Source organism: Macadamia integrifolia, unplaced genomic scaffold, assembly GCF_013358625.1.
Source record: "Macadamia integrifolia cultivar HAES 741 unplaced genomic scaffold, SCU_Mint_v3 scaffold1409, whole genome shotgun sequence".
Taxonomy (NCBI): Eukaryota; Viridiplantae; Streptophyta; class Magnoliopsida; order Proteales; family Proteaceae; genus Macadamia; species Macadamia integrifolia.
The window spans coordinates 39,466-53,452 of record NW_024868192.1 but is presented as its reverse complement, the minus strand read 5'-3'; the positions used below and the strand labels follow the sequence as shown (position 1 = coordinate 53,452).

Here is a 13,987-nt window from a genome sequence, read left to right as displayed (position 1 = left end):
GCACAGTCAGCACCAAGGAACTCACAATGGAATGGGCATGACATCATTGTGCCTTTGTTGTGGTGTGTGCCATCCTAAATCCAAATCTTATTAACACCTCTCGGCAATGGATATCTCGGCTCTCGCATCGATGAAGAACGTAACAAAATGCAATACTTGGTGTGAATTGCAAAAACCCGTGAACCACCAAGTCTTTGAACGCAAGTTGCGCCCTAGGCCATCAGGCTAAGGGCACGCATGCCTAGGCGTCACGCATCATGTTGCCCCACCTCCTTTGCCCCTTGTGGTGGTGGTGTGGAGCGAAGATTGGCCGCCCGTGTTTTCGTTTGAGGTGTGGTCGGCCCAAAGTCAAGGGCCCCTTTTGCGGCGAGCGTCACTATAAGTAGTGGTTTAAGCCACTTTGCCATTGTTCGGATGTTATGCGCAATTTTCTCTCCCATTGGGCTCTGGTGACCCTCATTGTCCATTGTCGTTCGATTGCGACCCCAGGTCATATCAATAAGTGGAGGAGAAGAAACTTACGAGGATTCCAAGGGACAGTTGGGGGCATTTGTATTTCATAGTCAGAGGTGAAATTCTTGGATTTATAAAAGCCGAACCATTACAAAAGCATTTGCCAAGGATGCATCACATTCATAGGATAACATCATAGGATTTCGTTCTTAGCGAGGAAGCTACCAAATCCTTATTACATTGTAGTAGGTCTGGTGGTGGATTGTGTCGGTGGTGGACGTAATGCACTTGAGTAGCAATTGGTTTGCTTGTGGTGGTGGGCTTTAAGCTGGTGCATTGAACTGCTATTCGTAGATACCTTTGGTTGAGTTGTGCTTTGGTTATCTAATTTTCAATGCGGAGTTGTGTGTTGAGTATCTAGTTTTCAATTCGGAGTTATATGTTGATTACATAGTTTCAATGCGAAGTTGTATGTTTGAGTTGTTACTTTCGTGCTTAGTGGGGCTGTCAAGAAGTCATATCTCATTCCTCCTTTCATAAAAGTAGGTTGGGTGAGGATTACATTAGTGGTGGACATAATGCATGTAAAACGCTTTGGCTTGACCGATCTATATGGTACATCAGGTACACAGCTTGTACCCATTATAGTCTATCATTATAAGCATGTGGCTGATTTGTTGTGGTGCGTTAGGTTGACAGCCAGCACTTACTATAATTAGGCATAACCCACCAATCTTTTTGCATGGATCCTTATGCTCATCCTTGCTTGGAATCTCCATGTAGCCGACCCCAATAAGTGGGGATAAGGTTTTAGATGTTGTTGCTATTCTGGGAGTGTTCCAACCTTCTCACGTTCCCACTTCGATACTGGTTTCAGGCCTTTCTATCGGCTAAAAGTGATGTGGTCTTTAAGTTTCTAAATCTGAGATTGAGTTTTTATTTTGAACAAGTGTCATTACTTGCAATACAGCCATCGTCTGAGATGATTCTCTGAAGTGTAATTCCAACCCCATCTCTAAAGTCATAGGCTGCGGTCATTAGAAGTTTATTAGTTGCTATTTATGGACACTTTGGACAGTACTGTAACTGCAATTCTGCCCATGGCGTTACTATGAATAATAAAACATGCTGCTGCTACTGTTGAATGGGTGTTCTGCTATAAGTTTGGTTGAGTAAGTCCAATACCTTAAGTACTTATTGACTGTTAAAAGTTACTGTTGTTTCTAGTTGCTGGGAATTGAGTCGTGGTACTGATGTGGTTGTGAAAGATCCTACTGTGGAATTAGTTCCTAATTGACTAGTTCTACATTAATAACATATATCCCTCTCTACAGCTCTGCAACTTTCACATTCATAACAAGAACACAATGATTTTGGACCTCATTCATCTTTTGAACAATGAGGTGTTATGATGCAATCCAGGGACATAAAACCCTTATTTGAGATCGCTATGGCCCACAAGAATAATAAATATCTCAAAATAATTGTTGAGTGGCAATTCCATAATTATATGGAAGTTCAAGACCAACGAAAGAAAAAACAATGTTATGGAGTATGGACTTAAATGGAAGCAAAAATGTAAGTGGGTCGTATTTCTGTAAACTAACAATTAAGAGAGGTAATGTATGAAATAAACCAAGGACTAGAGGAGCTTAGTTGCAAATATAGACAATAGGGTTTAATTGTATCAAAGGGGAGGTTGTCTTCAACCTCTCAATAGCAGACCAGTGACAGAGAGGTCCTACTTCAAAGAAGAGATCTCCCTTATGAGAGATCCAATCAAACTGGGGCTTCGGATATTTGAACTAATGGTTGGATTTGTTGGTACTTGATTTTCAGATGACCCATAGTCTCATAAGTGTCTCTGGTGGTAAGCTAAAGTTCAAGTCTGATCATGGTTTTGGTTCTCAGAGCTGAAAGGGTATTAGGAACTGAAAATCTAGGATTTGGGTCGTCTGATTTGTTGGTACTTGATGTTCAGAGGACCCACAAGTCTCATAAGTGTCTCTGGTGGTAAGCTAAAGTTCAAGTCTGATCATGGTTTTGGTTCTCAGAGCTGAAAGAGTATTAGGAACTGAAAATCAATCTACGCCCAGAATCTTAAATGGAAAGAAGCTGTAACAATGATATTGATCCAACTCAAAGGGATTGCAGTACCACCCAGAGCAGGACAGGAAAATACTAACAGGAAACAATAGTAAGGAAGAAGAAGGAATAAAGGAAGAATAAAACTGGGTAACATCTCCAATATTTTGAAGTTTCCTCCCACCTCTCTTTCCCTCCCTTCCCCGATGACCTGAAATCCCTCATGCCTAGCCCACCGCCGGCACCCTCCCTCCAATCCTCCCCTGCCCCTCTCCTGATCCTCTGATCCCTATTGAAAACCCTCTTGCTTCTCCTCTTCACACCTCTATCTCCTCCTCCTCCCTCCCTTCCTTCTCCTACCCCTGCCCTTCCTTCCTCCCCTCCTAAACTCTGGTCCACTGTAGCCCAATCCCCTTCCCTTCCCCCTGTAGATGGCCATACCCTGGTTTTTGTGCCCCCCCCCCCCCTCTCTGCTATCAGTGACAAGAAAGTAGGCCTCTGTCCCTCTGGGCTCCTGGAACATGAGATTGCCAAATGGAAGCACTATATTATTGGACACTTCCTTGGCAGCAGCCCCCCTTGCAACATCATCAAGCTCTCGCTCACCAAGCAATGGCACCCTTCTGGGCTGATGTCCTCTTAGTCCCTGCGGCTCCCTGGAGAGTTGGAAACAAGCCCATCTTTCTTCGGCAATGGGACCCTTTTTCCTCCCTCAGCAAAGTGGACTTCCGATCCATTCCTATCTGGGTTGACCTCCCAAACCTCCCCCTTCACTATTGGTGCAAGCAGGGACTAAGTCTAGTTGGCTTTGTCATTGGGAAGCCTCTCTTCTCTGATCATAGCTTATGCCCGCATATGTGTAGAAGTCGCTGCTGATGAAATTCCTCCTTCCACTATCACAATCATGGAAGAAAATGGATTCTCCTTCACTCAAGAAGTTACCTATGACTGGTTACCCCCATTGCTCGGTATGCAAAGCATTCGGCCATCACACCAAAGCCTGCTCCCCTTCGGTTCCTGAGAAGATGACTGAAGATGTAATCCAAGAGCCAAATCTCATCCCTGGCACTGAGATCCCCCTGAATAATGGTCTGAAAAATTTCTGTCGCCGCCAACGCAGTAGAAATATCATGTCTCTCCCCAATACCTCTACAGTTCCCACAAATGCTGCTATTGCTGGCCATCTTGGCCCAAAGGTCCCCTCGCCTTTACCCAAGAGATAAAACAGAAATTCTACAGCTCCCGCTACTGCTACACTATTGCTGGTCATCTTGCCTCAAAGGTCCCCTCGCCATTACCCAATGGATCAAACAGAGTTTCCATCTTGGGGGCCCTGTCCACCTCTGACAATGAAGCTGCCACATCCTCTGCTGACGAAACTACCTCTGCTGATGAATCTTCCTCCCTGTCAGAAGAGTCCTCTGAAGACGTCGATCCCGCTCTGAGTCCTTGAGCCCAGTCCGCCAGTCTGTACCCTGCTTCTAGTACCCTCAACCAGTCATTTTCATCGAACCATCCCATCGAGCCCATTTCACCCTCTTCTGTGAAAACCTACACTCCATCCATTGCCATCACTGAACCCCTTTCTCCTCTCTCTTCCCCCTCGCTCGACATGACTGACACTGCTTCTCCCATCAACGACACTATCTTAGCCATCCCTGACCAGTCTTCTATAACAATCCTTCGGCCTAACCATCTAAACCAATTCCAGACCAACCCAAACGAACCCCCTTCCAACCAAGACCAAACCTCCTCTAATCCAAACCAAAATCATAAAACCTTCCTGCCCGACCCGAGCTGTACCTCACCCATCTCCACCGACCCATCGAGCTGCCTTAACCCGACCCTTAACCCTATCCATCCTGACTGTTTGAGACCTCCTCTCTCGCCCGACGGCATGTTTTGTGACCAGCATCACCTTCCCTAGGCGATTCTGGACGCCTTCTGTTCCTAATGCCACCGCCACAACCTCATCAACTGCCATCCTTGGTGCTGCTCCTCCTGCAGAAATTATTATTTCGCCTCCCTTAGGCGACATTCCCAAAACCATGTCGATTACCTCCTCGGTCTTGATCACTCTGCCAGAAACCCCCTTAGAATCTTCGATGGTCTCTCCGCGAGCAACAACTCTCAAATCCTCTTCGGTCTCTCTGCCAGAAAACAACTTTGTTCCTGCAATTCAAGCTTTGTCACCTGATCCTGCCCTGCATGCCACGTTGTCTCCTCCTCCCCCAATAGAGCTTGCTCAGTTGCCTGCTTCTGCCACCTCTACTGTAATCAACTATGATACTGATTCTCCTCCAGCAATCCCTGATGTGCCTGCTGCCTCTAAGTCATGTCCTTCTAAGAGGCTACTTCATCCAAGAACAAGATGCCCCTCAGAGGCTACAGATCCGTAAAATCTCTTAGCTGCAGTCCCCTTGCCACAGCTACCAAGGTGTTGCAGTCCTCTTCGTGCCAGCCATCTCCCATCAAAGAATATTCTCGCAGAAGGAAGCAGTCCTCTGCTACTGGCCATCACTGAGCTTTTGCCCACATCCTCCACAATCTCTAGATGACCATTTAGACCTTTTGGAATGTCTGTGGGATCAATTCCACGGCAAAACGACCTGTAATTCGATCGCATATCATCTCCTCCCATGCTTCCCTTTGCAGTTTTCTAGAAACCAGAGTCTTGGAGCCTAATGCTCGCAGCATTGCTTCTTCAATTGCCCCAACTTGGTCCTTTTTAGTCGACTATGACCATTATCCAAATGGTCATATCTGGATCATGTGGAACCCCCACAAAATCCATATCACGCATCTAGCCTCCTCCTCCCAAGCTGTTGACCTCTCCACCTCCAATCTCTCTAGTGCGAACTTCTGTTTCCTTTCTGTCATTTATGCCTCGCACCGTGCCCATGATAGGCTTCCTCTTTGGATTGATCTCCATGCCCATTCCCCCATCGTCAGGTCCTCTCCCTGGTGCCTAGCGAGAGATTTCAATGTTGTCCATTCCAACAATGAAAAGGTTGAGGGTGAGCCCTTGACCTTCCTTCTGTTGAGGCCTTCAATGACTGCCTCGAAGACATCAACTTAAATGACCTCCGTTGGTCGAGAGCCAAGCTCTGCTGACACAATTGCCACTCTAGCCACGCGAGAATTGCTTGCAAGCTCAACAGATTCCTCATCGATGAAGCTTGGCTCGATGTCTTCCCCTCCTCCCATGCTTCTTTTGACTCCCCTGGCATCTCTAATCACTCCCCCATCATCCTTCATGTTAGCCCTATTATCTCCTTTGGTCCCAAGCCCTTTAAATTATTTGAAATGTGGTCCCTTCACCAGGATTTTACCCCTATAGTCCAAACTGCTTGGAACATCCCTATTCAAGCTTTCTCCTCCCCCCTCATTGCCTTTCCAAGAAGCTCAAAATGTCAAGCCTGCCCTCAAGCTTTGGAATTCGGCCTACTTCAATAATATCACTTCTAGAGTCTACTCCTATAAGGACAAACTTGATTCTATCCAAGCCAAGCTCCAATCGGACCTTTTCAACCTTTCCCTTTCCGAAGAGGAAAAAATCTATCTCCCTGGAGCTCTTCGCTCTCTTGGCCCAAGAAGAAAGCTTCCCTCGGCAAAAAGCTCGTATCAAGTGGCTTGAGCTGGGTGATTCGAATATGGCTTTATTCCACCAATCCCTAAAAGCTCGCACAAATGTCAATACCATTCCTCTCCCCACTTCCAGAGATGATTCTATCCTTCGAAATCCTCAGGACATTAAGTCTGAAGTTGTTCCCTACTTCAATGAGCTTTTCAACCATCTCTCCCCACTTCCCCCTTCCCCCATCCCCCATCCCCCATCCCCAATGGTCTTCTCAACAAATTCGTCCATGACCACCTTCAGCCCGTCCTCCGCTCCATCCCCTTGGATGATGAAATCATCAACGCTATCCTCTCTTATAAAGCTAACAAAGCTCCTGCTCCTGATGGCTTTAACATGGGATTTTTCTCTTTCTACTGGGACATCATTAGAGATGACCTCATCAAAGCCATTAGGAGCTTTTTCTTGGATCTTACCCCAAATCTGATGGGGCCTCCTCTATGCCCGACTTCCGGCCCAGCTCCCTTTGTAATCTTATTTATAAGTTGATTGCCAAAATCCTTGCCAACCTTATTCAAAAGGTCATTGACTCCTTGGTTAACCCTAACCAATCTGCCTTTATTGCTGGGAGAAGCATTCCAGTAACATTATTCTATGTCATGAGATTGTTTGCGGCTTCGATCGCAAATCCCATTGCTTGACTGCTCTTCTCAAAATTGAGGCGGTTGATTCTCTCAAATGGGATTTCCACTCTTCTGTCCTTCTCCAGATGTCCTTCCCCCCTCACTTATTCGATGGATCCATGCTTGTATCTCCTCCCCCTGCTCGGTTCTTGTCAATGGTAGCCTTACCGGCTACTTTTCCTCCACTGTAAGCATTCGCCAAGGGTGCCCCTCTTTCCCTTCCTTTTCTTCCAGGGCCTTAAAGTGCTCTCCAAATCCATTCAATTCTCCACCGACCTCCACCCAATCTCCCCTATCCCTAAATGCCAAGCCCTCCCTCTTACCCACCTCGCCTTTGTTGACGACCTTATGATCTTCTCCAAAGCTGACCCCCTCTCCATCTCTTCAATCATGTCCTCTTTCCATCTCTTTCAAGCCCTCTTGGGTCTTAAAATCAACCTTCTTAAATCCCACCACTTCACTGCAGGTATCTCGGATGCCTGCAAATCCCATCTTTTGACCCTTACGGGCTTCTCTCTGGACTCTCTCCCCGTTAAATACCTTGGGCTTCCTCTCATTCATGTCAAGCTCTCAGCTCATCATTGCACCCCTATGCTTGACCTCATGAGGAAAAGGCTCCAATTTTGGAAAGTACGTTCCTTTCCTATGTTAGGTACCTTAAGCTCGCCAGATTTGTCCTCTAGTCTATGTACCTCCACAGGTCGGGTGTCTTTGCATTTCCATGCTCAATCACCAATGCCATTAAATCCCTCATCTACTCCTTCCTCTAGAAAGGAAATGATTCCTCCAAATTTCTCCACCTTGGCTTCCATTTGTCACCCTAAATCCGAAGGAGGGTTTAGGTCTAAGACGCATCAAGGAAGTCAACTCTCTAGGCATCCTCAAACTCATCTGGAAGATTGCTTCCAAGAAAAATTCCATTTGGGTCTCTTGGGTCTATTCCTCCCTCCTCAAAGATGATCCCTCTGGTCTGCTACTCCAGGCCAGGATGCCTCTTGGGTCTGGCATAACATTTTTAACATAAGACCCTCTGCTCTTAGAGCTATCTACACATCCATTGGCAATGACTCCTCTACCTCCCTCTGGTTTGATCCCTGGCACCCATAAGGTATTCTCTCCTCTTCCATAACCCCTCGAGTCATTTACTCCTCTGGCTTAGGCAAAAATGCCCAGGTCTTTTCCATTATCTCTTTAGTTAGCTGATCCCCTCCCTCCCCCCTGCAAACATTTGGTCCTCCCTTCCCCCCTTCCTCCAGGCCACAGGGGAAGAGAATATAAAATCATCTAGTCCCCCTCTCCCTCGGAATCTTTCTCCTCTTCCTCGGCTTGGGATTTTGTCCATTCCAAAGGCCCACTTGTCCTTTGGCACAAAACCATCTAGTTTAAAGGTCATATCCCTCATCACAGCTTCACGGCTTGGCATGCCACCCTTAACTGCCTCCCGACGCCATCCTTCCTCATCCACCGCCACATCCATGTTCCCCCTGCATGCTGCCATTGCTAGAAAGGCTCTGTGGATGTCAACCACCTATTCTTCTCTTGCCCCTTCTCCTCTGTCATCTGGAAGAGAGCTCTCAAGCATTGGTAGCCTTCTAACAGACGAATCATTCCTCTCGACCAAGAATGGATCTGGGTCGATATGACGTTTGGCGGATCCACCATTTGCGACACTGTTAGAAAGCTTGCTTTCTGTGCCACCATTTAAACTTTAACTCAATATTCCAATAATCTCCGTCCAACAACCTTTAAATGTATAAATATATTCTCTCAAACTTGAAATTGGTTCCGACTGGGAAACTTGAAAACTGAAAACTAACTCAGACAAGGAAACTGAATAAAGACTCTCCTACATATCTAACTCTTATAAAGAAATCTCCCAACTTGAAATTGGTTCCTACTAGGAAACTTGAAAACTGAAAACTAACTAAATAAACCCCCTACCAAACCTTATTGAACCAAAAATCCAGTTTGGATCCGGTTCACCTTGGTCTGGGTCTCCAGATCAGGTCATCCTGGTCCAGCCATGACAATGCTACTGCATCATATTACAATGTATTAATGCTAACATTTTCTAATCTAACATCTAAAGTGGGTTACAAAATTTATCTTTACAGGTATATCATGGCAAAAAGGAGCTTTTTATTCGAAAGAACAAGATGAAAGTAAAAGGGATACATACATGTCTGCAAACCTGGTGCTTCCTTCACCTCTGATCCTAAGAAGCCGTTGCCACCCAGGAGGGGGTTGAGCAATATTAGGTTTATCAATAGCCCAGAGCCTGCTACCATCTTGTGAAAGGTCAGGCGGATCATCACAGGATATGTCAGGCCTCCATTCACGAGCTGTTTCACATGCAAAAGGTTGCTGCAAGATATTTTCACGGATTTCTTCGTACTTCTCTTTTGTTGGGATAAGCCTCCATTTAAAACAAATAGCACACTGGACAGTGAATGCCCCTACAGAGGGCAAAACTCTCGAATGGGGGTGTGGTGTTGAGTCACTAGGGAAAGGAGGAGGCTGATATCCAATAGGTTCAGGAACCGGTTCAGTCTGATCTGTATCACTCGGTGGATTATAAACCACCAGCTGATTTGAGGCATTTTCACTAGATTGGTCATCTTCATCATCTATAAGCTGTATCTCATCTTCATCCTGATCGTCTAGAACATCTACAGTTTTCTGAAAAGTGTCATCCAGATGACCCTGAGAACTAGTATATGTGAAGTCAATTTCTTCCTTCACCTTAGGGACAGCGTCATCAGAATGTGACTGCATCTGAATTGATCTCCAGTAACCTATAAGCGTAAATGAGCAAAGTGTCAGCCAGATAAGAAAATTGCTAGTGGCAAAATATAGTCATGCAAGAAGAGAGGTAATAACTTGACCACATAAATGGCAAAAGGACAGAGAAAGCCCCTACACAAAAGCAACAAACTCAATGTAGTAACAGAAGCAATGGCATAAAAATTTGAATAAGAATGGAAACAAGATACTTCAGGCAGGCCATGGTCTCTCCTCCCACCCCCAATGTAAATGCATGGGCACAGACCTGAATGTGAAATAGCATTATAGAAGTGAAACTACATTACGGTTTGAATAATTCTAAGGAGTAACAACACTGTAACTAGATACTTCAGAGCAGTTAACATTTATCCTGCCTCTCCCAAGAACGTTTCAAGGTTGTTTCATAATGTCAATTGTTATTCTGTCTGTGTGTTTGTGCTTGTAGTTGAAACTTGAAAATCAGCAAGGATCAAGGTAAGAAAGATCATCAAAAACTTAGTGGGCGAAAGAAGAAGACCTCCCTCCTATGACCACCTCCCCCCCGGCGGCTGCTACCGCCGGAACCCCCCTCCTCCCCTCCCGAACCACCCCCCCTGCCCCTCTCTGCCTTCCCTGAGCTGCCTCTGTCCCAGCCCTCCTCCTCCTTCGGACCAGCCTCCACCACTTCCTCACTCTTCCCCCTCAACTGACATCCTATGCCTCAGTCATCTGCCCTTCCTCCTCCCCCTCTCCCCCTCGTGTGGGCCTCCCGCTGATCTTTATCCCTCCTTCCCTCATCGATGACAAGAAAGTGGGGTTCTGTCCCTCCGGCCTTCTCGAGCCAGATATTTCAAAATGGAACCTCTGCATTGTCGGCCATTTCATGGGAAGCAGGCCGCCCTTCGGTATTGTTCAGGCATCCCTCTCTAAGCAGCGGAGGCTTCAAGACCGGTTGCAATCTTACATGCTTTCGAATGGGATTTTCGTATTCAAATTTTCGCTTGAATCCGATATGCTCCGAGCCCTTGAAGACGGCCCATGGCGTGTGGGCAGTAAGGCTATATTCCTCCGCAAATGGGATCCATTCTCCTCTCTTAGCAAAGTGGACTTCAAATCAGCACCTCTCTGGATCACCCTCCCCAATCTGCCTCTCCATTACTGGAGAGAACAGGGGTTGAGTATTGTTGGTTCGGTCATCGAAAAGCCACTCTTCTCTGATCTCAAAACGAAAATCATGGACGGTATTGGGTTCGCCAGAATCTGTGTTGATGTTCCAGCCGATATACCGCCTCCCTCTGAAATAACTATTATGGAGGAAAATGGTTTCTCCTTCACTTAGCAAGTCCACTATGACTGGTTACCGCCTCACTGCTCATCTTGCAAATCTTTTGGGCACCTCTCAAAGGCTTGCTCCCCCCTGTTAAAATCTGTGATCACCCATGCTCCTGAACGCCTGGAAGATGCCGATGATGAAGATCCCGCTCGCCAGGGAAGGAAAAAAAAAAGAAGAAATTCCGGCGGCAGAGGAGCCACAGTCATATGTCTATCTCGGAGATCCCTGTCACTGATACTGCTCCTCACCGGCCACTCCTTGATCCGGTGGTCCTTCCATCTGAGACCAATGGTCAAAACAAATTTGCTGTCCTACACTCCCTCGAGGCTTTTTCCTCTGACACTGAGGGTTCTACCTATGCCGATGCTTCTGACAGTGCCGATGGTTCCGCCTTGCCCCTTGGCTATAGTTCTAGCTCCTCTGAAGGGGATAGGGACTCTTCCCTACTGCCCGTCATCGATGCCTCTCCCTTCGACACCTTCGTAGGTGGTCGTACCTCCCCTGCCGCCTCTCCCTTGCCTCCTTCCTGCTCCCTTTCCCCTTTCAACTTTCCGTCTTCTGACTCAATCCCTAACCCATCTCCCCCTTATCTATCTTGCCTTGATATCCGACAAACCCTTCCTAACTCCGGTCAGATCCTCACCCTGGTTGGACCTAACATCCAGCACTCTGTGGACCTCCTATCCTCCTTTGCTGGTGCCCAGCCCTCTGGGCCTGGCCCTCGAGCCCATCCCCCCTCCTCCACTCACACTACCTCCCCCCCTCTTGGCCCTGACTCGGCCCACCCCCCTTCTCCGGCCCTTGCTATTGCCCATCCTTCTCAAGCCCACTCTGAACACAACTTCAATTCCCAGGCCCATGAACCTGAGCCCCCTCCTGCCCCCCCACGACCCGACCCACCTGACCCACCTACTTCTTCCACTCCGTCCGTCGAACAAACCTCTCTGTCCTCTATGCACCCCCCTTGACGATGGCCTCTCCAATTGCCCCCTGCAATCTTCCTAGCCTTCCGCCAGGCCGCCCTACCAACACTCTTACCGCCAACCTGTGAGCTTCTCTCACCTCCACATTTGAAGATATTCTCCCTAGAGTTCCACCATGCCGCTGCTCTGCTACAAACTCAGGAATCCTGCGACCTTCTCATGCCTCTGTCCAAGCTCCAGCTACTGAAGACCTGCAACCAGCAACTGCCACTACCGCCGCCTCTAATTAATTTTCCGCCGCCGTATCTACTCAAGCCGCCGCCGTCATCCATGCTGCCGCCACCGCCTCTGTCCAAGACACCTCCTCTGTTGTTTGATCAAGCCGCTTGTTCCGCCTCTACAAACGTTGTCGCCTCCTCTCCTGCTCAAGCTACTACCACCACCTCTACCCAAGTTGCCGCCACCACCGCAGGCCAAATTTTGAAAGAGGCCGCTGCCTCTGCTACTAGAATTCCCCTACAGCCCACCCATTCACAGGCTGTCAATAGACCAAGGGTTATGACTGCTACATCTGCGAATCTCTCGGCTTCCATTATAGCCCCCCTGATGTGTCTGTTCGGGCCACCTCCATTGCAGATACTCCTAATGCCTCTCCCCCCTGCTTCTCACTCCACCGCCTCCAGATCCAGGAAGCCCTTGAGAAAGGCTAAGCCTTAACCCAATCCTATACCTAATCCAAAGCCCCTGCCATCCCCGGAGATCAGCCTACCTCTCGGACTACCAGCTCTGCCCACCCCCTCTCCCATTAAGGAATATCATTGTCGCTCTAGGAGCCCCTCCTCGGGTCAGCAGCTCATCCTCTCCAGCTCCTCGGAGCTTTTGATCCCTTCCCCTCCCCCTTCCAAATGACCCCCTGGTCCATTTAGAATGTCCGAGGCCTGAACTCCTCGGCCAAGCACAGCTCTATTCGATCCCTCATCTCTTCCTCTCGATCTCCCCTCTGCTGCCTCCTGGAAACTAGGGTATGGAGCCGAATGCTCCTTGCATCGTTGCCTCCATTGCCCCAAATTGGTCATTCCTCTCTAATTATGGCCACTGCCTGAATGGTCGTATTTGGGAGCTCTGGGACCCTCACCTTCTCACATCACCTCCCTCCATTCTTCCTCTCAATTCATCCACCTCTCCATCTCTAATCTCTCTGGCTCCATGAATTGCCTCCTCTCCATTGCCTATGCCCTTAACCGGGCTTCTAAGAGAAATCCTTTGTGGAATGATCTTCGTTCCCTCTCTGTCGGTAGTCCTTTCCTCCCCTTGGAGCCTTTCGGGCCACTTTAATGTTGTCCGTTTCGGTCATGAGAAATTAGGTAGGGAGCCTATTGCCCCCTATCGTGGGGCCTTTTAACGCCTACCTCGAGGATATCTGTATGACCGACCTCTGCCGGTCTGGGTCAAAGCTCACTTGGAACAATCGTCGTTGTGATTCCAGCCGTGTGGCTTGCAAGCTAGACCGTGTCCTCGTCAATTCGGCTTGGTTGGATTCCTTTCCCTCCTCCCACTCTACTTTCAACCTTCCGAGCATTTCGGATCACTGCCCCATCTCCCTCCTGGTGCTCCCCTCCACTTCCTTCGGCCCTAATCCCTCTAAGTTCTTTGATATGTGGTCCCTTCACCAGGGTTTCCTCCCCCTAGTGAAGGATGCTTGGGACATCCCGATCTATGCTTTCTCTTCTCCCCTCATATCCCTCTCGAGGAAGCTTAGAAATGTCAAAAATGCTCTGAAAGCTTGGAACTCCCAGTGCTTTGGCAATATCTCAAGTAGAGCCGCCTCTTGCAAATCAAAGCTGGCTGCCATTCAATCTAGTCTCCAGTTGGACCCCTCCAGTGTCTCTCTTGCTGCTGCCGAAAAATCCTCCTCTGCTGAGCTCTCCCTCATCCTTGCTCAGGAAGAAATTTTCCTTAAGCAGAAATCCAGAATCAAATGGTTGGAGCTTGGAGACTCCAACAGTGCTTTCTTCCATCGGTCTATTAAAGCTAGGAACAATGCCAACACTTTATCTTCCCTCCTTTCTTGTGATGGCTCCTTGCTTACTAACCCTGAGGATATCAAGTCTGAAGTCTCCTCCTCCTCTGACCTCCTCAACCCCCTCCCCATGCCCTCCCCCCCCTCCCC

General features: G+C 47.9%; 1 protein-coding gene and 1 non-coding gene across 3 annotated transcripts in view; one reads left to right on the top strand and one right to left on the bottom strand.

Annotated features, from left to right (window-relative positions):
* LOC122063657 (methyl-CpG-binding domain-containing protein 2-like) overlaps window positions 1-13,987 on the bottom strand; it is a 78,728-nt gene that overhangs the window by 31,538 nt on the left and 33,203 nt on the right. For both annotated transcript variants that reach the window (XM_042627353.1, XM_042627354.1), the window contains exon 2: window positions 8,978-9,593. In XM_042627353.1, the coding sequence (XP_042483287.1) occupies window positions 8,978-9,573 (596 nt within the window). In that variant the 5' untranslated portion in view covers window positions 9,574-9,593. The remainder of the gene's footprint in view (window positions 1-8,977; window positions 9,594-13,987) is intronic.
* Window positions 96-251, top strand: LOC122063658. Its single transcript, XR_006135428.1, has one exon. It is a non-coding gene; the product is annotated as a 5.8S ribosomal RNA (ribosomal RNA).